Source organism: Heterodontus francisci, chromosome 15 (assembly GCF_036365525.1).
Source record: "Heterodontus francisci isolate sHetFra1 chromosome 15, sHetFra1.hap1, whole genome shotgun sequence".
Classification (NCBI taxonomy): domain Eukaryota; kingdom Metazoa; phylum Chordata; class Chondrichthyes; order Heterodontiformes; family Heterodontidae; genus Heterodontus; species Heterodontus francisci.
The window spans coordinates 96,146,367-96,171,644 of NC_090385.1; the positions used below are offsets into that span (position 1 = coordinate 96,146,367).

A 25,278-nucleotide genomic window follows, 5' to 3' on the forward strand; every position below is an offset into this window, starting at 1 on the left:
ATTCCGTAAGTTTTAGAATACTCATGGACAAAGACGAGAGTGGTCCCAAAGGAAGAGTGCTAAATTGGGGGAAGGCCAACTATACCAAAATTCGGCAGGAGCTGGGGAATGTAGATTGGGAGCAGCTGTTTGAAGGTAAATCCACATTTGATATGTGGGAGGCTTTTAAAGAGAGGTTGATTAGCGTGCAGGAGAGACATGTTCCTGTGAAAATGAGGGATAGAAATGGCAAGATTAGGGAACCATGGATAACAGGTGAAATTGTGAGACTAGCTAAGAGGAAAAAGGAAGCATACATAAGGTCTAGGAGGCTGAAGAAAGACGAAGCTTTGAAAGAATATCGGGAATGTCGGACCAATCTGAAACGAGGAATTAAGAGCGCTAAAAGCGGTCATGAAATATCTTTAGCAAACAGGGTTAAGGAAAATCCCAAAGCCTTTTACTCATATATAAGGAGCAAGAGGGTAACTAGAGAAAGGATTGGCCCACTCAAGGACAAAGGAGGAAAGTTATGCGTAGAGTCAGAGAAAATGGGTGAGATTCTAAACGAGTACTTTGCATCGGTATTCACGGAGGAGATGGACATGACAGATGTTGAGGTTAGGGACAGATGTTTGATTACTCTCGGTCAAGTCGGCATAAGGAGGGAGGAAGTGTTGGGTATTCTAAAAGGCATTAAGGTGGACAAGTCCCCAGGTCCGGATGGGATCTATCCCAGGTTACTGAGGGAAGCGAGAGAGGAAATAGCTGGGGCCTTAACAGATATCTTTGCAGCATCCTTAAACACGGTTGAGGTCCCGGAGGACTGGAGAATTGCTAATGTTGTCCCCTTGTTTAAGAATGATAGCAGAGAAAATCCAGGTAATTATAGACCGGTGAGTCTGACGTCAGTGGTAGGGAAGCTGCTGGAGAAGATACTGAGGGATAGGATCTATTCCCATTTGGAAGAAAATGGTCTTATCAGTGATAGGCAACATGGTTTTGTGCAGGGAAGGTCATGTCTTACCAACTTAATAGAATTCTTTGAGGAAGTGACAAAGTTGATTGATGAGGGATGGGCTGTAGATGTCATATACATGGACTTCAGTAAGGCGTTTGATAAGGTTCCCCTTGGTAGGCTGATGGCGAAAGTGAAGTCACATGCGGTCCAGGGTGTACTAGCTAGATGGATAAAGAACTGGCTGGGCAACAGGAGACAGAGAGTAGCAGTGGAAGGGAGTTTCTCAAAATGGAGACGTGTGACCAGTGGTGTTCCACAGGGATCCGTGCTGGGACCACTGTTGTTTGTGATATACATAAATGATTTGGAGGAAAGTAAAGGTGGTCTGATTAGCAAGTTTGCAGACGACACTAAGATTGGTGGAGTAGCAGATAGTGAAGGGGACTGTCAGAGAATACAGCAGAATATAGATAGATTGGAGAGTTGGGCAGAGAAATGGCAGATGGAGTTCAATCAGGGAAAATGCGAGGTGATGCATCTTAGAAGATCCAATTCAAGAGTGAACTATACAGTAAATGGAAAAGTCCTGGGGAAAATTGATGTACAGAGAGATTTGGGTGTTCAAGTCCATTGTTCCCTGAAGGTGGCAACGCAGGTCAATAGAGTGGTCAAGAGGGCATACGGCATGCTTTCCTTCATCAGACGGTGTATTGAGTACAAGAGTTGGCAGGTCATGTTACAGTTGTATAGGACTTTGGTTCGGCCACATTTGGAATACTGCGTGCAGTTCTGGTCGCCACATTACCAAAAGGATGTGGATGCTTTGGAGAGGGTACAGAGGAGGTTCACCAGGATGTTGCCTGGTATGGAGGGTGCTAGCTGCGAAGAGAGGTTGAGTAGATTAGGATTATTTTCATTAGAAAGACGGAGGTTGAGGGGGGACCTGATTGAGGTGTACAAAATCATGAGAGGTATAGACAGGGTGGATGGCAAGAAGCTTTTTCCCAGAGTGGGGGATTCAATTACTAGGGGTCACGAGTTCAAAGTGAGAGGGGAAAAATTTAGGGGGGATATGCGTGGAAAGTTCTTTACGCAGAGGGTGGTGGGTGACTGGAACGCGTTGCCAGCGGAGGTGGTAGACGCGGACACGATAGCGTCTTTTAAGATGTATCTGGACAGATACATGAATGGGCAGTAAGCAAAGAGATACAGACCCTTAGAAAATAGGCGACAGGTTTAGATAGAGGATCTGGATCGGCGCAGGCTTGGAGTGCCGAAGGGCCTGTTCCTGTGCTGTAATTTTCTTTGTTCTTTTTCTTTGTTCTTAGTACAACCTGTCATTGCAATATATTAACATTGCTCAGTTTCATCACTTGTAATCAGAGTGTACTGGCAATTCTGCAGCTCATGCATCTCTGTTAACGTCTCATCCTCTTCAGACCTTCAGCAGAGGAAGAGCGGCCTCAAGAACCCGGGCCTCTGTTTCCGCTTCTTTCAACCCTCACTTTAGCAAGACCATCAGTGCATACGAGCATTGAGAGACACCTGTTCGGTCGAGCTTAGTCAACTCAGGGGAAACTACATGATGATGCACTGAGGACAAGTGGTGAGGAGAAACTTGGGGAGGTAGATGAGGGGCAGTACTGCTTTCCAGGGGGAGAGGAGATACCCCTCCTCAGCTGTGATAGTTCAGGACCCAGATCTAAAGGATCCATCAGTTAAAGGAAGGGAGGTTACCTTCATGGAAACACAATTTAACTGGTCATTCATCTCATTGTACATTGTGGGACCTTGCTGCATATAAATCAGCTGTCACATTCAGCAACGTAATAGTAATGATTATACTTCATCTGTAATTAGATGCGAAGTGTGTGGGGAGGTGCTGAAGATGTGAGAATGTGCTGTATAAATGCAAGTCTAGTCTGGTGTAAAATATCATGTGAAATGTTTCCTTTCAGAGAGCAGATGGATCAGAATTCAAACCCTTCATTCTTCACTCAGCAAGAGCTCAACAAACTGAAATCTGATTTCGAAACAGGTGGGGTGGAAAAGATTAAAGCACTGATACAGAAGAAGATAAATGAGCTGGACAATACCGAGCTTAACATTGCAGTGACAGGAGAAGCAGGCACAGGGAAATCCACCTTCATCAATGCTATGAGAGAGCTGAAGAGAGGTGATGTGGGAGCAGCTTTATCTGGAACCACAGAAAGCACAATGAAACTATCTGGATACAAACATCCCAACCTGCCTAATGTTTCTTTCTGGGACCTGCCAGGAATTGGAACGACAAAATTCCCAGCAAATAAATACCTGAGGGAAATGAATTTGAAAAGATATGATTTCTTCATCATTACCTCAGGCTGCCGATTCACAGAGAATGATGTAAAACTGGCCAAAGAGATGAAACGGTTGAAGAAGAATTTCTACTTTGTTCGATCTAAAATTGATAATGATCTCGATTCAATGAGAAAGGAAGGGATTAAATTTAATGAAGAAGAAGAACTGAGAAAGATCAGGAATGACTGTGTCAGCAAGTTAGAGAAAGCAGGGATCCCATCACCCACTGTTTTCCTGATATCGAGCTTTGATCTGAATTTGTATGATTTTAATCTGTTAAAGAAAGCTCTTGAAGATGATCTTCCGAATATAAAGAAAAGTATATTCATTCTGGCCCTTCCAAACCTAAATTTAGAGATTGTAGAGAAGAAAAAGAAAGAGCTAAAGAAACGAGTCTGGATGTTTGCAACACTTTCTGGAGTATTGGGAGCAGTGCCAGTTCCTGGTGTCTCCCTTGCTTGTGACATGGCGATACTGATTGGAGGAATAATAAATTTCCGTAAATGTCTGAGTCTGGATGATGCCTCTCTTCAAAGACTGGCCAACATGGCAGGGAAACCTGTAGAAGATCTGAAAGCAGTGGTGAAAACCCCCCTGCTGGGTGAAATAACTCCTGATGTAATTAACAGATTACAGTGGGGAGCCGCTGCTGTCATCATTTCAGCACTAGAGCTCGCCCTCGATATTATACCAGTCATTGGTTCCATCTTTGGAGCAGGATCATCATTTCTTATGACCTACAAGCTGCTGAGTGGTGCACTGGATGATCTTACAGAGAATGCACAGAGAGTGGTGAAGGCTGCACTTGGGACTGATGAAAATGATCGACACCAAACACCAATCCAGTGAGTCAATACTGGAGCTGATATATTAAAGGGGTCTAACACTGATCAGTGCCGGAATTCTATTCTACAATATTTCCTTTTTACTAAACTCATTCCTGGAAATATTCCTCACTCATGTCAGGGAAAGGTTTTCATGGTACAGTGTTTGGTGAAAGTTTTACCTGGATGTGATCTGAGAAGAGAAATCGAGGCGTGAGAATTTAAAAAGATTCCACTCAATTTCACACACACACTGCACCCAGGCATTTCCCTTCATTAAACAGAATAAAAAAACAATCTATCCTGTTCCGAGAATCATCGAATCATACAGCACAGTATGTGACCATTCGGCCCATCATGCCTGCAGCCAGAAATGTCTGTATTCTTCAAGTGATTGTGATGGATTTAATTCCCATGTCCAGCCCCTTCTCTGTGATGTTCCTGTTTGATGCACAGCAAGAATATAATTACTGAAATGGACAATCATCAGTTTACAGTGGAGATAAACCCACTGATACAGTATGCTTGATTCTCTGATTGTTGGTAATTTTCATATTGGTTCCTTTTTCTCACTGTTATATTCATAATAGGTGATTACGTCAACTTTGCAATTTATTGCCAGTGTCCTCGATAAACAATACAGACACTTATTAAGAGGCAAGTCCATTTTCCAATGCTATTAAAATCTTCCAACACCTCCCCGGAAATCCCTCCAAGTCTTGGCTTTAGACCCAATGCTGCATCAAGCACTATCTTTCTGAGAAGGGATTAATTCTCTGTAGCTTTTGAATTCTCCACAGTTCTATTCAATCTTATTTTGCCTGAGAAGCAGTAGCTTCAGGTAATGAGACAGCAGAGAAGAGGGGTCAGGATCAGGCTAACACAAAAGCAAAATACTGCAGATGCTGGAAATCTGAAATAAAAATAGAAAATGCTGGAAATACTCAGCAGATCAGGCAGTATCTGTGGAGAGGGAAACAGAGTTAATGTTTCAGATTCATGTTGTCAGAAGAACAAAGACCATCCATCCCTCATGGAGACTGACACAGATATAAATGGCCACTCATACAGAATGCCCCTCATACAGACCCACTCATTTAGACCACATTCATATAGGCCCTCCCTCTTCCTTTTTCCTTCTACATTAGAACGGTGATTACACTTCCAAGTTCTCTAATTGACTATAAAGTGTTTTGAAACATCTGACTCAGCAGGATGTCTAAATATTTCTCAGTCCCTCTATCCCAGTGAGTGCCGAGGGAGCAGATCTTTCCTGGGGTGGGAAAGTTTTCCAATGCTGCTGAAGAACTCAGGGTGTTGAGGAAATGCACCTGAAAATCTGTTACTTTTGTTATTCCCTGTCTTCCTCACAGGGAGAGGTGTGGAAGTGTGTTACATCAACTCATTGGAACATTGTGTACTGCAAAATCAGTGATATGAACAACAGATTGATGTTACTGATGTGATATATTGTACTTTTATTCTATACTGTGCTTTACTGTGATTCTGATAGATCAATTGAAATTAATTAACATATATTCAGAAGTATCAAAGAGCTGAGAGTCATGTAGAGCTCCGGAGATGGGAATGTGGGAAATCTGTGGACTGTAGACATTTAACTGAGAGATGTAAAGTACTTTGAGTATTGCTGAGACAGACAATGAATTGCACTTTTTCTGTCAGTACTTTGTGAAAAGAAAAATGATGGACAACAACACAAAGCCATTTCAAATCCATTGAGGAGCGATGCCTTATGATGTTCTGACTGGCCATAGACACTGTGACTTGGGTCTGCGCTCTCCAGGGGCAGTCGCCAATGACAACCACCTGACCAGTAGAAGGGAGAGTAACAAAAGCAGCCAGTACCTTGCAGACACTCAATGGCAGTGTCACCGATGTCCATCATTATGATTGGTCAGGAAACTGACTGAAGCTCAGTGTCAGAATGATGGCCGACACATCAGCTGCAGCTGGCTGGGAAGAGGGAGAAGAAAATGATCTGTCAGAAGCAGCAGAAAATGATCAGTTACTGTGGGAGGAGAGGTGTGGGAGTGTGTTACATCAACTCACTGGAACCTTGTGTCCTGCAAAATCAGTGATATGAACAACAGATTGATGTTACTGATGTGATATATTGTACATTTATTCTATACTATGCATTACTGTGATTCTGACAGATCAATTGAACTTAATTAACATATATTCAGAAGTATCAATCTTGTTAATCAATAATTGTACTGCGGGATATTTGCTATGCTAAAGGCGCTATATAAATGCAAACATTTTGCTGTATTAATTGTGAACTTTATGTTTATCTGTTATTTTCAGGACTGATTGTAATCTGACCAAGTGAAACTGATGAACAATGTAATGATACCACAATATATTCTAAATATAAATGCAGTGTTGTTTGCCCTGGAGAAATGTATTATATGTCACTGCTTTGTAAAATCGGTGTTGTGGGACACAGTGAATCGGATTCGACAGTGCAAACATTGCTGTAAGGCAATACTGTGTCAACTCAGGCAGGTAATATCCACACACCAGCAATGGATGCAATAAATGCCCAGAACCTCATCTTGCAGATTGTGCTGAGTATTTATTTATCATTAATTACATTGAAGCAAGAATGCAGGGTAGGACATCCACAGAGAGTGTTGGAAGAACTGAACAGGAAAGTATAGGGGAAGGTGAGCTGGACATTGTTACTTTAGAGATGTTTGTAACTTGAAGACCTGGTGTAGCTGTGGCACTGATTGGAAGGGATCTGAAAACAATGATTGAAGATCCAGACTTTCTTGCAGCTGTGCTAGTTTTACAGATCATTCTTCATTTAAAAATAAAAATACAGCACAGAAGGAAGATTTTCAGGACATCATACCTGTGCCAGCTTTTTTGGACTTTTCCAATTAATCCCACTTCCCTGCTCTTTCTGCATAACCTGCGCTTTTTTCTCCTTCAATTCTCTTTTAAATGTTACTAATGAATCGGCTTCCATCTTCATGAACTGCTTAAGGCATTACATTCCAGATCACAACAACTTGCTTTGGGGAAAAAAAAAATCCTCATGTTGCTTCTGGTTCTTTGCCAATCATCTTATTTCACTGCTCTCTGATTACAAGCCCTTCTGACACTGGAACCATTTCTCCTTATTTACTCTCAAGGTAAGTATAACAGTAAGTGAATTAATAAGTGTATTCGCACAAAGCAGGTCAAAAGGCGTGGATTAATAATAGTTTAAACAAGCTACCAGCGAGATAATCTTCGTGAGGAAGTGGGTGTCACTGGACAGGCCAGCATTTATTGCCCATCCCTAATTGCCCTTGAGAAGGTGGTGGTGAGATGCATTCCTGAACCACTGCAGTCCATGTGGGTACATCCACAGTGCTGTAAGGAAGGGAGTTCCAGGATTTTGACCCAGCAACAGTGAAGGAAGGGCGATATAGTTCCAAGTCAGGGCGGTGGGTGACCTGGAGGGAAACTTGCAGATGGTGGTGTTCCCATGAGTCTGCTGCCCTTGTCCTTTGAGGTGGTAGAGGTCGTGGGTTTGGAAGGTGCTGTCTAGGGAGCCTTGGTGTGTTGCTGCAGTGCATCTTGTAGATGGTCCACACTGCTGCCACTGTGCATCAGTGCTGGAGGGAGTAAATATTTGTGGATGGGGTTCCGGTCAAGCAGGCTGCTTTGTCCTGGATGGTGTCAAGCTTCTTGTGTTGTTGGAGCTTCACCCATCCAGGAAAGTGGAGAGTATTCCATCACACTCCTGACTTGTGGCTTGTATTTGGTGCACAGCCTTTGGGGAGTTGGGAAGTGAGTTACTCACCGCAAGATTCCTACCCTTGTAGCCTTGTTATTTATATGGCTGGTCCTGCTCAGTTTCTGGTCAACGGTAACCCCTAGGATGTTGATAGAGGAGGATGCAGCGATTGTAATGCCATTGAATGTCAAAGGGAGATGGTTAGAATCTCTCTTTTGTTGGAGATGGTCAGACTTTCTCCTGTTGGAGATGGTCATTGCCTGGCACTTTTGTGGCATGAATGTTACTTGCCACTTATCTGACTAAGCCTAGATATTGTCCAGGTCTTGCTGCATTTCTACACGGACTGCTTCAGTGTCTGAGGAGTCACGAATGGTGCTGAACATTGTGCAATCATCAGCGAACAACCCAACTTCTGACCTTGTGATTGAAGGCAGGTCATTGATGAAGCAGCCGAAGATGGTTGGGCCTAGGACACTACCCACAGGAACTCCTGCAGTGATGTCTTGGAGCTGAAATGAGAGAACTTCAACAACCATAATCATCTTCCTTTGCACTAGGTATGACTCCAACCAGCGGAGAATTTTCCCCCTGATTCCCATTAACTTCAGTTTTGCTAGGGCTCCTTGATGCTATACTTGGTCAAATGCCGCCATGATGTCAATGGCAGTCGCTCTCAGCTCACCTCTTGAGTTCAGCTCTTTTGTCCATGTTTGAACCAAGTCTGTAATGAGGTCAGGAGCTGAGTGGCCCTGGCAGAACCCAAACTGAGCGTCATTGGGCAGGTTATTGCTAAGCAAGTGCCACTTGATAGCATGGTCAATGACACCTTCCATCACTTTACTGATGATTGAGAGTAGACTGATGGGGCGGTAATTGGCTGGGTTGGACTTGTCCTGCTTTTTGTGTAGAGGACATACCTGGGCAATTTTCCACATTGCAGGTTAGATGCCAGTGTTGTAACTGTACTGGAACAGCTTGGCTAGGGACGAGGCATCTTCTGGAGCACAGGTCTTCAGTACTATTGCCGGAATGTTGTCAGGGCCCATAGCCTTTGCTGTATCCAGTGCCTTCTGTCATTTCTTGATATCACGCGGAATGAATCAAATTGGCTGAAGACTGGCATCAGTGATGCTGGGGACTTCAGGAGGAGACCAAAATGGATCATCCACTCGACACTTCTGGCTGAAGATTGTTGAAATGCTTCAGCCTTACCTTTTGCACTGATGTGCTGGGCTCCCCCATCATTGAGGATGGGGATATTTGCGGAGCCACCGCCTCCTGTTAGTTGTTTAATTGCCCACCAGCATTCACAACTGGATATGACAGCTTCAATCTGATCCGTTGGTTGTGGGAATGGTAGCACTCCTCGTGCCACTCTGGATTACATGCTGCTTACGCTGTTTGGCACACAAGTAGTCCTGGGTTGTAGATTCACCAGGGTGACTCCTCATTTCTAAAAAGGGAATAGTGATTTTATTTTCTTGATCACAGATGGGCAGCTGTAACCTGTTGCATGCAATTCCTGCACCATGTGGGAGTTTCAGGACACTTCACGTGTCTTGGGGGGACATCGTGGGTCGGAAGTGTCTCCAGCTGCTTCAGCTCAAGTTCAGCATTTCCCCTCGAGGGGCAGCTGGAATTGCTTCAGATGCATCAGGGAGCAAAAGAACTTCCTGGATCATATGTTCCAGGAGATGATCACCTCACAGGCAGTGAGAATTCAGGAACATAGCTAGCTAACCATCTAGAAGAACCGGAAGAGGAAGGAGGTGCAGGAGTCTTCGAAGCGTGTGACACTCAAACTGGTCCTCAGTTTTGGAGACTGCTGGGAGTGACAACACCTTGAAGGAATGCAGTCCAGACTATGGCGCCAATGGACAAGGGACTGCACAGGAGGAAGCAATAGAACTGCAATTGTTATAGGAGACAAGTTAAGGGGACAAACAGGAAATTCTGTAACAGTCATTGTGAGTCCCACGTGATGTGTTGCCTCCCTGGTGCTAGGGTAAAGGACATCACGAAGAGGGTGCAGAATATTCTGCAGCGGGAAGGGAGCGAGCTAGAAGTTGTGGTACACGTCAGTTCCAATGACAGAGGGCAGGTATTGAGGTTCTACAGTCATAATTTCAGGAGCTAGTGAGGAAGTTAAAAAGTAGGACCTCAAATGTAGTAATCTCTGGATTACTCCCAGTGCCACGTGCCAGCGAGACTACAAATAGGAAAGTAGGAAGGATGAATGTATGACTTGAGGCATGGTGCAGGAGGAAGGGCTTCAGATTCTTGGGGCACTGGGGCAGGAAACATCTATTCAAAAGGGACAGGTTGCACCACAACAGAACTGGGACCAGTGCCCTCATGGGGAGGTTCCCTGGTCTGCTTGGGGAATGTTTAAACTAAATTGACAGGGGGATGGGCACCAGCATATAGAAGTAGAAGAGAGAAAGAAGATTCACAAAGTGAGTGCATTGGTTAGCTCCAGAGAAGTGAGTAGTAATATATTAGATAGGAGCAGACTAAGAAGTACTTCTCACAATACAAAGACAGGTTTACAATGCATGTATGTAAACATACAGGGCTGGATTTTGTTGAGATCCTGATGTCGGGATCTGTGGCAGGGTGGGGAGCGGGGACCGGATGATTGTACTGGCAGCAGCCCGCCATGGAGTCCGACGTCGGAAGTGCCTGAACCGATCATTCCTGCCACTGGGAAATGATAGCTGGCTTTACATATTTAAATGAAGTCCCTGAATAAATTTAAATAAAACTCACACTGATTTTACCTGCTACCCGGGATCTTCTGAGCGGCGGCTGGCACTCGTGCCTTCACTTTCCCTTCCAGGGAAAGCTGCTACCACTGAGGTGGGGAAGGGAGGGTACTTATGATTTTCAGCATAGTGGGAATGGGTATGGGGTCAATTGTGCACTAATAGTGTAGGCGAGGAGGATGAAAGGGTGACCTCTCTACTGTGATCAGTTTGGGGGGGGGTGGGTGTAAGGTCAAGTCTTGCAGCTCAGAGTTTTGTGAGGGAGATGGCTACTATTATATGTAACTGTTATTGGGGGGCAGGGGGGGTAGAATGTGCGACAGTTTATTTTGCGATGCATTGTGGGGAGGGTCGGGCTTTAAAAATTTAAATATATCGGCAAGGTTGGTTGTTTTTAAAAATGGTGCACAGTCACCTGATGCCATTGCCGGTGTTGCAGAGCCCGCCCCGTCCAAGTTATTAAGGGGAAGGCGGCATAACCAGCGTATTGTGTTGGGCTGCGCGCGGTAGATCGCAGTGGCACGGACATGTGGGCCACCATTTTTTTCGTCTGCTGTCACTCCTGGGAGAATTCAGCCTCCAAAGTGTGACTAATCAGGTTAGTGAGCTACAAACACAAGTTGCCATGTGGGAATATGATGTAGTGGCAATAATAGAAACGTGGCTTAAACATGGTGAGGACTGGGTGCTTAATATTCAAGGATAAAATGTGTTGAGAAAAGATAGGGAAGGTAAAAAGGGAGGTGGGGTGGTAGTATTGATTAGGGAAGAGATTGTGGTGATGGGAAGAAAGGATGTCCTAGAGGGGGCAAAGACAGAATACATTTGGTTAGAACAGAGAAGCAAAACGATGATTACACTACTATTGATATTCTTTCGGCCTCTGAATTGTTAGAGAAAGAGAGGAGCAAATTTGCAGGGAAATCACAGAGATGTGCAAAAATTATAGACTGGTGATAGTCAGGGACTTTAATTACCCAAATATTGACTGGGTTAATGTTAGAGTAAAGGGTAAGGAGGGGGTGGAGTTTCTGAAATGTGTTCAGGAGAATTTGCTTGACCAGGATGTTCCCAGTGTAACTAGGAAGAATGCATTGCTGGATCTGGTGCTGGGGAATGAGGTGGACCAAGTGGATCAAATGTCTGTTGGGCAATACTTGTGTAAGAGTGATAATGGTATCAGAAGGTTGAGACTGGTAATGGAGAAAAGCAAGGAACATCCTGAAGTAGAAAGTCTAAATTGGAAGAAGGCTAACTTCAATGGAATGAGAAGAGGTCTGTCCAGGGTTAAATGGAACCAAAGACTGTCAGGAAATTCTGTAATGGAGCAATGGGTGATCTTAAAGGTACAGGGATAGGCTAGGTACATTCCAAAGGGGCGAAAGGCAGGGGAACCAAAGGCCAGGCTCCTTGGATGACGAGGGAGATAGAGAATATAATGAAACCAAAAAAAAGGCTGTAGGATGCTTGTCAGATAAATTCTTCAAGTGAGAACCAAGCTAAACACAATAAATTGAGAGGGGAAGTAAAAAGGAACATAAGACTGGCAAAGAGAGAATATGAGAATAAATTGGCTGTCAATATAAAAGGGAACACAAAAATCTTACACCGGCATGTAAGAAACAAAGAGGGTGATATATGCTTAGAGGCATAGGGCAAGGCTAGAATACTTAATGAGAACTTTGTACTGGTGTTTACTGAGGAAGAGGAATCTGACAAAATATCGGTAGAAGCAGAGACGGTATAGGTAATGGATGAGGTGAAAATTGATGGGACCATAGAAATATTATAGTACGGAAGGAGGCCATTCAGCGCGTTGTGTCTGCGCCGGCCAAAAAAACTAGCCATCCAATCTAATCCCACCTTCCAGCACCTGGTCCATAGCTTTGCAGGTTACAGCAATTCAGCTGCATGTCCAGGTACCATTTAAATGAGTTCAGGGTTTCTGCCTCCACCACCATTTCTGGCAGTAAATTCCAGACACCCACCACCCTCTCGGTAAAAAGGTTTTCCCTCATGTCACCGCGAATTCTTCTACCAATCACCTTAAACCTGTGCCCCCTGGTAATTGACCTCTCCGCTAGGGGAAACAGTTCCTTCTTGTTTACTCTATCTAGGCCCCACCATTTTATACCCCTCAATTAAGTCACCTCAGCCTCCTCTGTTCTAAGGAAAACAACCCTAGCTGATCCAATTTTTCTCATAGCTGCAACTTTCAAGCCCTGGCAACATTCTTGTAAATCTCCTCTGTACTGTCACCAGAGCAATTATGTCCTTCCTGTAATTATGGTGACCAGAATTGTACGCAATACTCCAGCTGTGGCCTAACCAGTGTTTTATACAATTCCAGCATAACACACCAGCTTTTGTATTCTAGACCTTGGCCAATAAAGGAAAGCATTCCATATGCATTCTTCACCACTCTATCTACCTGTCCTACCACCTTCAGGGACATGTGGACATGCACTCCAAGATCTCTCACTTCTTCCACCCCTTTCAATATCCTCCCGTTTATTGGGTTTTCCCTTACTGTGTCTGCCCTCCCCAAATGCATTATTTCACACTTCTCTGGATTGAATTCCATTTGTCACTTTTCCGCCCACTCAACCAAACCATTGATATCATTCTGGAGTCTACAGCTGTCCTCTTCACTATCAACTACATGACCAATTTTTGTGTCATCAGCAAATTTCCCAATCATGCCTCCCACATTTAAGTCCAAATCATTAATATATATCACAAACAGCAAGGGACCCAACACTGCGCCCTGTGGAACACCACTGGAAACAGCTTTCTATTCGCAAAAACATCCGTCGACCACTGCACTTTGTTTCGTGTCACTGAGCCAATTCTGGATCCAACCTGCCACATTCCCCTGTATCCAATGGGCTTTCATTTTACTAATCAGTCTGTCATGTGGGACCTTGTTAAATGCCTTACTAAAATCCATGTAAACGACATCCACTGCACTACCCTCATCAATCCTCCCTGTCTCTTCCTCAAAAAACTGAATCAAGTTAGTAAGACAAACTTCCCCTTAAAAAATCCATGTTGATTATCCCTGAATAATCCATGCCTTTCTAAGTGACAGTTTATCCTATCTCTCAGAATTGATTCTAATAATTTACTCACCACCGAGGTCAGACTGACTGGCCTATATTTGGCCTATCCCTCGCACCCTGTGAAACAATGGTACAATGCTCGCAGACCTCCAATCCTCTGGCACCTCGCCCATATCCAGTGAGGATTTGAAGATGATCCTCAGCGCATCCACTATTTCCTCCCTGGCTTCCTTTAACAACATCCGGCCCTGGCAATTTATCCACTTTCGAAGATGTCAGATCCTCTAGTACTTCCTCTCTCATTATGCTTCTCACATAATATTTCACACTCCTCCTCTTTTACTACAATGTCTGCATCATCCCTCTCCTTTGTGAAGACGGAGACAATAAACTCATTAAGGACCCTGCCCACATCTTTTGCATCCACGCATAAATACCATCGTACACCTCTAATAGGACCTACCCTTTCCTTAGTTATTCTCTTGCTCTTAAAAGATAAAACAACTTCGGGTTTTCTTTGATTTTACCAGCCAATAATTTTTCATGTCCTCTCTTTGCTTTTCTAATTTCCTCTTTTACTTCACCCCTGCACTTTCTATACTCCTCTAGGCTTTCTAAAGTATTAAGTTTTTTGTGACCGTAATAAGCTTTCTTTTTATGCTTTAACTTACCCTGTATACTTTTAGATAACCAGGGGGCTCTAGATTTGGCCATGGGGACATGTCTGCACTGTGCCTGTAGAGGCACCTGTGTGCTTTTGAATGTCTCCCACTGGTTAGCCACTGATTTTCCTTCAAGTAGATGTATCCAGTCCAATTTCACCTGATCACTTCTCAGTTTCTTAAAATTTGCCTCCCCCCAACTTAGAACTTTTACTCCTGTTTTATCTTTGTCCCTTTCCATGATTATGCTAAAGCCAACTGTTTTATTTTTAGATACAGCACTGAAACAGGCCCTTCGGCCCACCAAGTCCATGCTGACCAACAACCACCCATTTATACTAACCCTACAGTAATCCCATATTCCCTACCACCTACCTACACTAGGCTAATTTACCTATCACCTACAAATTTTTGGCTGTGAGAGGAAACTGGAGCACCCTCTGAAAACCCACACAGTTACAGAGAGAACTTGCAAACTCCACACAGGCAGTGCCTAGAACTGAACCCAGATCCCTGGAGCGGTGAGGCCGCAGTGCTAACCACTGTGCCACCCCCTTTAGCTTCTGGTCACTATCCTCAAAACGGTCGCCCACTACTCCTTCATGCACGAGCCCAGCATCATTACTGAAGACTAAATCTAGAATTGTGCCCCCTCTCGTTGGGCTTGGTACGTGCTGGCTAAAGAAGTTCTCTTGAATAGTGTCATAGCGTCATAGAGAGATACAGCACTGAAACAGGCCCTTCGGCCCACCAAGTCTCTGCCAACCAACAATCACCCATTTCTCCTAATCCTACATTAATCCCCATATTCCCTACCACATCCCCAGCATTCTCCTACCACCTACCTACATTAGGGGCAATTTACAATGGCCAATCTACCTATCAACCTGCAAGTCTTTGGCTGTGGGAGGAAACCGGAGCACCTGGCAGAAACCCACGCTGGGTGCTGTGGTTTCCTTCCACAGCCAAAGACTTGCAGGTTGATAGTTAAATTGGCCATTATAAATTGCCCCTAATGTAGGTAGGTGGTAGGAGAATGACAGTTCCCTTTGCGCCCTTCACACTGTTACGTATCCCAGTTGATATTGGGGTAGTTGAAATCCCCAACTATTATTGCCCTATAGTTTTTACACTCAGAAATTTGCCTATATATTTGTTCTTCTATCTCCTTCTCATCATTTGAGGGTCTTTGGTATACTGCTAGCTGTGTGGCTTCCCCTTTTTATTTCTGAGCTCAACCCATATAGCCTCACTGGATGATTCATTTAGCATATCATCCCTTCTCAGCTGTTATTGATTCCTGAACCAATAATGCTACAGCCCCTCTTTTTATCTTCCTCTCTATCCTGCCTGAAAACTCTATATCCAGGGACGTTGAGCTACCATTCTTGCCCCTCTTTAAGCCAAGTTTCCGTTATAGCAATGATATTGCATTGCCATGTGTCTATCTATGCCCTCAGCTCATCGGCTTTATTTGTTATACTCCTTGTATTTAAATAACACCTTTTAACAGCGCCAAATTCCTGTGCTGCAAACTTTTTAACCTTTGCTTCTTCAGTCTTTCAGAGTCTTTCGCTATTTTTCTGCCCCCTTTCCCTGCCCTGAAATTGCCCTATCTGAAACTGCCCACATGTTCCCATCCCCTTGCCAATCTTTTTTAAACCATCCCCAACAGCACGAGCAAACCTTCCTGCAAGGATATTCGTCTCAGTCCTGTTCAGGTGTAGACCATCCGGCTTATACAGGTAGCACCTCCCCCAGAATCGGTCCCAAAGCCTCAGAAATCTGAAATGAATCTCCTGCACCATCTCTCCAGCCATGCATTCATCTGGTGTATTTTCCTATTTCTATACTCACTAGCATGTGGCCTTGGGAGTAATCCGGAGATCACTACCTTTGAGGTCCTGCTTTCTAATCTCTTTCCTAACTCCTTAAACTCAGCTTGCAGGACCTCATCCCTCTTTCTTCCTATATCGTTGGTACCAATGTGGACCATGACCTCTGGCTGTGCTGCCTTGCCCTCCAGAATTCTCTGTAGCCGCTTGGTGATATTCATGATCCTTGTACCAGGGAGGCAACATACAATCCTGGAATCATGTCTGCGACCACAGAAATGCCTGTCTGTTCCCCTAACTATAGAATCCCTTGCTGCTATTGCTCTCCACTGGCATGTTCCATTTGACTGAGTTGTCCAGCCATTACAAACTAATTACTGATACTGTAATAAGTGCAATAAGTAGAATAACCTACTATGATCAGCTTCTTCCACTGTATGTGGAGGCTGAAAAGGCAGAAAAGAAATGAAAAAGACCTAAAAGCACTTCCTTTCCCATGTCATTGAAATCCCTCAGACACCAACTCACACACCAAATAGAAGTATTGAGTACAAAAGCAGGGAAGATAGGCTGAACCATTATAAAGCTCTGGTTAGGCCCCAACTGGAGTATTGCATCCAGTTATAGTTACCTTACTTTAGGAAGGATGTGAGGGTCCTTGAGAGGGTGCAGAGGAGATTTACCAGAATGGTTCCAGGGATGAAGGATTTTAGCTTCAAGGGTAGGTTGGTGAATCTGTGTTTGTTCTCCTTGGAGCAAAGGAGATTGAGGGGAGATTTGATAGGGGTGCAGAAGATGAGAGGTTTGGATAAGGTAGACAAGGAAAAGCTGTTCGCACGAGCTGATGGTAGAAGGATGAGGGGACACAGATTTAAAGTTCCAGGCAAGAGATGCAGGGGAGATGTGAGGAAGAAGTTTTTTACTCAGTGAGTGGTCATGACCTGGAACTCGCTGCCTAGGAGAGTGGTGGAAATGGAGACAATGAATGATTTCAAAAGGAAATTAGATGGGCAATTGAGGAAATAAACTCAAAGGGCAATGGAGAAAGAGCGGGAGATGGGACTGACTGGATTGCTTTAAGGACAGCCAGCATTGATGGGCCGAATGGCCTCCTTCTGTGCCGTAAATGGCTCTACAACTCTCCCAAAACCATTCAGAACCTTTATTGTTTTATTGTGTCAGATATTGGCGACCACGCTCTGGAAGTGGTTCAAGAGTTCACCTACCTAGGCTCAACTATCACCAGTAACCTGTCTCTAGATGCAGAAATCAACAAGCACATGGGTAAGGCTTCCACTGCTATGTCCAGACTGGCCAAGAGAGTGTGGGAAAATGGCGCACTGACACGGAACACAAAAGTCCGAGTGTATCAGGCCTGTGTCCTCAGTACCTTGCTCTATGGCGACGAGGCCTGGCCAACATATGTCAGCCAAGAGCGACGTCTCAATTCATTCCATCTTCGCTGCCTCCGGAGAATACTTGGCATCAGGTGGCAGGACCGTATCTCCAACACAGAAGTCCTCGAGGCAGCCAACATCGCCAGCTTGTACACACTACTGAGTCAGTGGCGCTTGAGATGGCTTGGCCATGTGAGCCGCATGGAAGATGGCAGGATCCCCAAGGACACATTGTACAGCGAGCTCGCCACCGGTATCAGACCCACTGGCCGTCCATGTCTCCGCTTTAAAGACGTCTGCAAACGCGATATGAAATCCTGTGACGTTGATCACAAGTCGTGGGAGTCAGTTGCCAGCGTTCGCCAGAGCTGGCGGGCAGCCATAAAGACAGGGCTAAAATGTGGCGAGTCGAAGAGACTTAGTAGTTGGCAGGAAAAAAGACAGAGGCGCAAGGGGAGAGCCAACTGTGTAACAACCCCGACAAACAAATTTCTCTGCAGCACCTGTGGAAGAGCCTGTCACTGTAGAATTGCCTTTATAGCCACTCCAGGCGCTGCTTCACAAACCACTGACCACCTCCAGGCGCTTACCCATTGTCTCTCGAGACAAGGAGGCCCAAAGAAGTGTCAGAAATATATTCGTGTGAGTTTTAAAGTCATTATCTGAACACATACATCATATGTCAGAGTAATGCGAAGGGTTTACGATATTGTCAATACCATTTGTCTTTTTACAACTCTATGCTGGACTTAATTAACCCATGGCCAGAATCTTACTGGACCACTTAGAATTCATTTGGAGGCAGGGAGCTTTAAAATCTGAATGGAACGCGTTTGGCCGGAAGTCTGATGTTTTATCATTGATTCTGGATTTTACCGACGGCGGCAGTCATGGAGGACAGACTTTGCAAATTAATGGGGTGGGACAGTAATTCAGGTATTTAAAAGGCCAATTAACTGAAATTTTACGGCTCATTTCAGATTTTATTGAATTTGCATATGGAGCCCATGGGGCTTCAGACCCTGGTCTGGTTGAAGGAGATGGCAAACAGGAGGGAGCTCAGTGCTGGCTCTCTCAGGCAGCTATCAGGAGAGACAGCTTGTGGTGTCAGGGAGGGTGGTGAACAGAGGGAATTGCCAGATGGTGGCAGAAGGGAGTAAATGGTGCCCACACTGCAGTGGCCTGCTGCCAGGATGACATAGGGGCATTGCCCATTGCTCCAAATAAATGACTCAGGGAATAGTGTTGGTTGGGGATTGGGGGTGGTTCCAGCTGGCTGGAAGGTTAAGACAAGGAGAGAGACCACCTGCCATGGACCCAGGAACCCAGGCCTTGGCACCACCGTTGAGGATGGGCAGCTCAGATGGAGGGAAGTCCAGACACAGGCAGGGGCACATCAGGAACCTCAAGACCCCAGCAAGAGGCCCAGCCTGGGGATGGGCACGTCAGAGAAGGGCACAGAGGGGCACACCAACAGCCTCCTGCATGCAGAAGAGGCTAGCCCTGCCCAAGGCTCAGCTATCTCCAAATATCTGAGTGGCCGTGTCAGCAAAGACTACAGCTCTCCAAGGAGGCAGTTACTGATCTCTGCACCAGGCTGCAGGATGAGCTGAGACCCATGGGGGTTGGTGGACATCCAATGCCAATGGCACTGAAGATCATCATGGCTCTCAACTTCAATGCCACTGGATCTTTCCAGTGATTATCTGGGGACATGTCGGGTGTCTCCCACTCTGCAGTCCACTGGTGCATCAAGGAGGTGGCTAATGCCATGTTAAAGAGGGCAAAGACTATGTGGCATACCGCACCGATCCGGACAGTCAGACGGAGATGTCCATTGTGTTCGGGGCCATCGCTGGATTCCCCCGGTGCATAATGTGATTGATTACACTCATGTAGCCATCAAGGCTCCCATGGACCAGCGAGTGGTCTTCAGCAATGGTGAATGTAATGGCTTACATTCCATCAATGTCCAACTGATCTGCGACCACCAAAGTCGGATCCTTCAGGTCTGTGAACAGTTTCTGGGAAGCAGGCACAACGCCTACATTTTTCAGCAGTCCCAGGTGCTGCAGCTTTTCTGGCCCCCCATCAGACTTGAGGGATGGATACGGGAGACAAGCCCTACCTCAGCAAGAGTGGGCCAACACCAGGTTGATGACTGAGCCCCTGCACTGTGGCCAAGGCATCCCTGTGAAGAACCACACAGCCAGAAACTTCCATCACTTGTGTCTCATTAATCACAAAGAGAGCAATACCTATTCTTAGCTTTTACCCTCCTTACCTGCAGATCTATTTCAGCAATGGGGGAGGGGGGAAATCTTAGGATCAGGAAGAACTAATTCAGCAGGGGGATGGGAACCTAAATTGTAGTTCCAGTGTGCAGGATGTTGAGAGTAGTGAGGTCAGGGATAAGGTTATAAGGACACAAGAGGGCACTGGCAAGCAAGAGCTTGGTTTAAAATGTGTCTACTTCAAAGCCAGGAGCATCCGGAATAAGGTGGGTGAGCTTGCAGCATGGGTTGGTACCTGGGATCTCAATGTTGTGGCCATTTCAGAGACATGGGTAGAGCAGGGACAGGAATGGATGTTGCGGGTTCCGGGATTTAGATGTTTCACTAAGAACAGAGAAGATGGTAAAAGAGGGGGGGGTGTGGCATTGTTAATCAAGGAAAGTATTACAGCGGCAGAAAGGACGTTTGAGGACTCGTCTACTGAGGTAGTCTGGGCCGAGGTTAGAAACAGGAGAGGAGAGGTCACCCTGTTGGGAGTTTTCTATAGACCTCCAAATAGTTCCAGAGATGTAGAGGAAAGGATAGCAAAGATGATTCTTGACAGGAGCGAGAGTAACAGGGTAGTGGTTATGGGGGACTTTAACTTTCCAAATATTGACTGGAAATACTATAGTTCGAGTACTTTAGATGGGTCTGTTTTTGTCCAGTGTGTGCAGGAGGGTTTTCTGACACAGTATGTAGACAGGCCAACCAGGGGCGATGCCACATTGGATTTGGTACTGGGTAATGAACCCGGCCAGGTGTTAGATTTAGAAGTTGGTGAGCACTTTGGTGATAGTGATCACAATTCGGTTAGGTTTACCTTAGCGATGGGCAGGGACAGGCATATACAGCAGGGCAAGAATTATAGCTGGGGGAAAGGAAATTATGATGCGATTAGGCAAGATTTAGGATGCGTAGGATGGGGAAAGAAACTGCAGGGGATGGGCACAATCGAAATGTGGAGCTTATTCAAGGAGCAGCTACTGCGTGTCCTTGATAAGTATGTACCTGTCAGGCAGGGAGGAAGTTGTCGAGCGAGGGAGCCGTGGTTTACTAAAGAAGTTGAAGAGCTTGTCAAGAGGAAGAAGAAGGCTTATGTTAGGATGAGACGTGAAGGCTCAGTTAGGGCGCTTGAGAGTTACAAGCTAGCCAGGAAGGATCTAAAGGGAGAGATAAGAAGAGCAAGGAGAGGACACGAGAAGTAATTGGCGGATAGGATCAAGGACCCTAAGGCTTTCTATAGGTATATCAGGAATAAAAGAATGACTAGAGATAGGTTAGGGCCAATCAAGGATAGTAGTGGGAAGTTGTGTGTGGAATCGGAGGAGATAGGGGAAGTGTTAAATGAATATTTTTCGTCAGTATTTACAGTAGAGAAAGAAAATGTTGTCGAGGAGAATACTGAGATACAGACTACTAGGCTAGAGGGGATTGAGGTTCACAAGGAGGAAGTGTTAGCAATTTTGGAAAGTGTGAAAATAGATAAGTCCCCTGGGCCAGATGGGATTTATTCTAGGATTCTCTGGGAACCCAGGGAGGAGATTGCAGAGCCTTTGTCCTTGATTTTTATGTCGTCATTGTCGACAGGAATAGTGCCGGAAGACTGGAGGATAGCAAACGTTGTCCCCTTGTTCAAGAAAGGGAGTAGAGACAGCCCTGGTAATTATAGACCTGTGAGCCTTACTTCGGTTGTGGGTAAAATGTTGGAAAAGGTTATAAGAGATAGGATTTATAATCATCTTGAAAAGAATAAGTTCATTAGAGATAGTCATCACGGTTTTGTGAAGGGTAGGTCGTGCCTCACAAACCTTATTGAGTTTTTTGACAAGGTGACCAAACAGGTGGATGAGGGTAAAGCCGTGGATGTGGTCTATATGGATTTCAGTAAGGCGTTTGATAAAGTTCCCCATGGTAGGCTATTGCAGAAAATACACAAGTATGGGATTGAAGGTGAATTAGAGCTTTGGATCAGGAATTGGCTAGCTGAAAGAAGACAGAGGGTGGTGGTTGATGGCAAATGTTCATCCTGGAGTATAGTTTCTAGTGGTGTACCGCAAGGATCTGTTTTGGGGCCACTGCTGTTTGTCATTTTTATAAATGACCTGGAAGAGGGTGTAGAAGGGTGGGTTAGTAAATTTGCGGATGACACGAAGGTCGGTGGAGTTGTGGATAGTGCCGAAGGATGTTGTAGGTTACAGAGGGACATAGATAGGCTGCAGAGGTGGGCTGAGAGATGGCAAATGAAGTTTAATGCGGAAAAGTGTGAGGTGATTCACTTCGGAAGGAGTAACAGGATTGCAGAATACTGGGCTAATGGGAAGATTCTTGGTAGTGTAGATGAGCAGAGAGATCTTGGTGTCCAGGTACATAAATCCCTGAAAGTTGCCACCCAGGTTAATAGAGCTGTTTCGAAGGCATATGGTGTGTTAGCTTTTATTAGTCGGGGGATCGAGTTTAGGAGCCACGAGGTCATGCTGCAGCTGTACAGAACTCTGGTGCGGCCGCACCTGGAGTATTGCGTGCAGTTCTGGTCACCGCATTATAGGAAGGATGTGAAAGCTTTGGAAGAGGTGCAGAGGAGATTTACTAGGATGTTGCCTGGTATGGAGGGAAGGTCTTACGAGGAAAGGCTGAGGGACTTGAGGTTGTTTTCGTTGGAGAGAAGGAGGAGGAGAGGTGACTTCATAGAGACATATAAGATAATCAGAGGGTTGGACAGGGTGGATAGTGAGAGCCTTTTTCCTCGGATGGTGATGGCAAACACGAGGGGACATAGCTTTAAGTTGAGGGGTGATAGATATAGGACAGATGTCAGAGGTAGTTTCTTTACACAGAGAGTAGTAGGGGCGTGGAACGCCCTGCCTGCAACAGTAGTAGACTCGCCAACTTTAAGGGCATTTAAGTGGTCATTGGATAGACATATGGATGAAAATGGAATAGTGTAGGTCAGATGGTTTCACAGGTCGGCGCAACATCGAGGGCCGAAGGGCCTGTACTGCGCTGTAATGTTCTATGTTCTATGTTCTATAATGATGTGGTGGAAGAGGAACAGAGACACAACTATTTCCTTACTAACCCTAATATTAACGATGAATATGAAGAGGATGATGATAGATTAGATTGTGTTAGGGAGTAGGAGACACTGAGTGCCTCACAGAGCACGAGGAACCTGGAAAAGTGAAGAGTGGGTGAGGATGTGGAGCACTGCCAAAGGAGGTCAGTAGCAAGTCCAATGCTTGTAGTCTGAATGTCAAAACCCTCACTCCGGAAAGTCCTTCCCATCTGAAATAATCACTGCCCCAAACTTTCAGTAGTCTTCAGATTCAGAAACCCCTCAATTTCGACAGTCTCATATCCACCTGGCAGGAGTTGAGCCTCATAATTCTCATTCTGATTCATCTCCAGTGCATTTCTGGTGTAAAACCAGGGAATAAGGGGCTGCAATGCATCTGGCCTCATTACCATATATTTAAATCAGCAGCACAGGGAGGATTAGGGAAAAGACTAGATAATGTTTGGAAATTTGGCCAAGTCATTTTTGGGGCAGATGTGCCTCATTGAATTATAGGATCAAAGAATAACATGGCACAGAATGAGGCCATTTGGTCCATCATGTCTATGCTAGCTCATTGGAAGTGCTAATTAGTTTAATTAGTCCCATTCCCCTGCCCTTTTCCCCATCGACCTTCACTTTTTTTTCCTGTGGGCCATCAGCAACAGCAGATTTTGTATTCAACCACTATCTGTAATCTCCTGGCCTGGCATATCGCCCACTCTACCATTACCATCAAGCCAGGGGGATCAACTCTGGTTCAATAAGGAATACAGTAGAGCACGCCAGAAACAGCACCAGGTATACCTAGAACTGTGGTGCCAACCTGGTATAGTCACAACACAGGACTACATGTATGCTCAAAGTGGAAGTAGCATGCTCTTGACAGAGCTAAGCAATCCCACAACCAACAGATCAGATCAAAATTCTGTAGTCCTGTCACATCCAGCCCTGAACTGTGGTGGGCAATTAAACAACCAAGTGGAGGAAGATGCTCCACTATCACCCTCAATGATGGGGGAGCCCAGTACATTAGTGCAAAAGACAAAGTTGGAACATTTGCAATCATTTTCAGCCAGAAGTGCTGAGTGGATGATCCATCTTGGCCTTCTCCTTAAGCCTTCAGCATCACAGTTGCCAGTCTTCAGTTAATTTGATTCACTCTACGTGATATAAAGAAATGACTGGAGGTACTGGACACAACAAAGGCTATGGGTCCTATCAAGATCCCGACAGTAGTACTGAAAATTTCTTCTCAGAACTAGTTCTTAACAGAGCATTTTATACAGCTCCATCATAACCTCCCTGCTCATATATTCTATGCCTCGGCTAATAAAGGCAAGTGTCCCATATGCCTTCCTAACCACCTTATCTACCTGTGCTGCTGCCTTCAGTGATCTATGGACAAGTAAACTAAGGTCCCTCTGACCCTCTGTACTTTCTCGGGTCCTACCAACCATTGTATATTCCCTTGCCTTGTTAGTCCTCCCAAAATGCATCATCGCACACTTCTCAGGATTAAATTCCATTTGCCACTGCTCCACCCATCTTACCAGCCCATCTATATTGTCCTGTAATCTAAGGCTTTCCTCCTCACTATTTATGACACTACTTATTTTCGTGCCATCTGCGATCTGATTACTGATGCCAGTGCCCCATGAATGGAAACCGCTTCTTCCCGGAGACCGAGCAAGAGAGAGAGATGGGAATGAAGGTTCAAAAAGCGTGCCAAAAGCCCCGAGTCGGAGACTGGAGACAAAGCAAGAGAGATGAGCATGGCGTGAGGGGAGGTTTAAAAAGCTCGCCAAAAGCCCAGAGTTGGAGACCGGAGGCAGAGCGAGAGAAGGGGGGAGCGGCAGGAGCGGAGCAGGGAAAAATCAAAAAGTGACATCAGAGTGACGCCACAATCAACAGAGAGAGCAGGGAAGAAACTACCTGTTTGGTGAAATAAAAACAAGAAATGCTGGAACCGCTCAGCAGGTCTGGCAGCATCTGTGGAAAGAGAAGCAAAGTTCACGTTTCGGGTCAGTCATCCTTCATCGGACCCTTCCGATGAGGGGTCACTGACCCGAAACGTTAACTCTGCTTCTCTTTCCACAGATGCTGCCAGACCTGCTGAGTGATTCCGGCATTTCTTGTTTTTATTTCAGATTTCCAGCATCCGCAGTATTTTGCTTTTATATACCTGTTTGGTGAATTGGTTAGTGCTTAAGGTCCATTCTAATCCTAAAGTTTAAAATAGTAAAGGAGCTAGTCATAAGCTTAATAAAATACAAAAAAAGGAAAAAAATAAATATTTGAATAAAATATTTAAATAGTTAATTAAAACATGTTAAGGATGGTAGGACAGGTGATGTGCCATGGATGC

At 45.1% G+C, this 25,278-nt stretch overlaps 1 protein-coding gene across 4 annotated transcripts in view; it reads left to right on the forward strand.

Moving 5' to 3' along the window:
- The window catches only part of LOC137377812 (interferon-inducible GTPase 5-like), a 31,633-nt gene extending 24,952 nt beyond the window's left edge, over window positions 1-6,681 (forward strand). For 3 of the 4 annotated variants that reach the window (XM_068047887.1, XM_068047886.1, XM_068047889.1), the window contains one exon: window positions 2,899-6,681. In XM_068047887.1, the coding sequence (XP_067903988.1) occupies window positions 2,899-4,129 (1,231 nt within the window). In that variant the 3' untranslated portion in view covers window positions 4,130-6,681. Of the gene's footprint in view, window positions 1-2,379; window positions 2,547-2,898 lie in introns of all 4 variants that reach the window. The other variant, XM_068047888.1, reaches the window with a different exon arrangement.
- The last annotated feature ends 18,597 nt before the right edge of the window (window positions 6,682-25,278 follow it).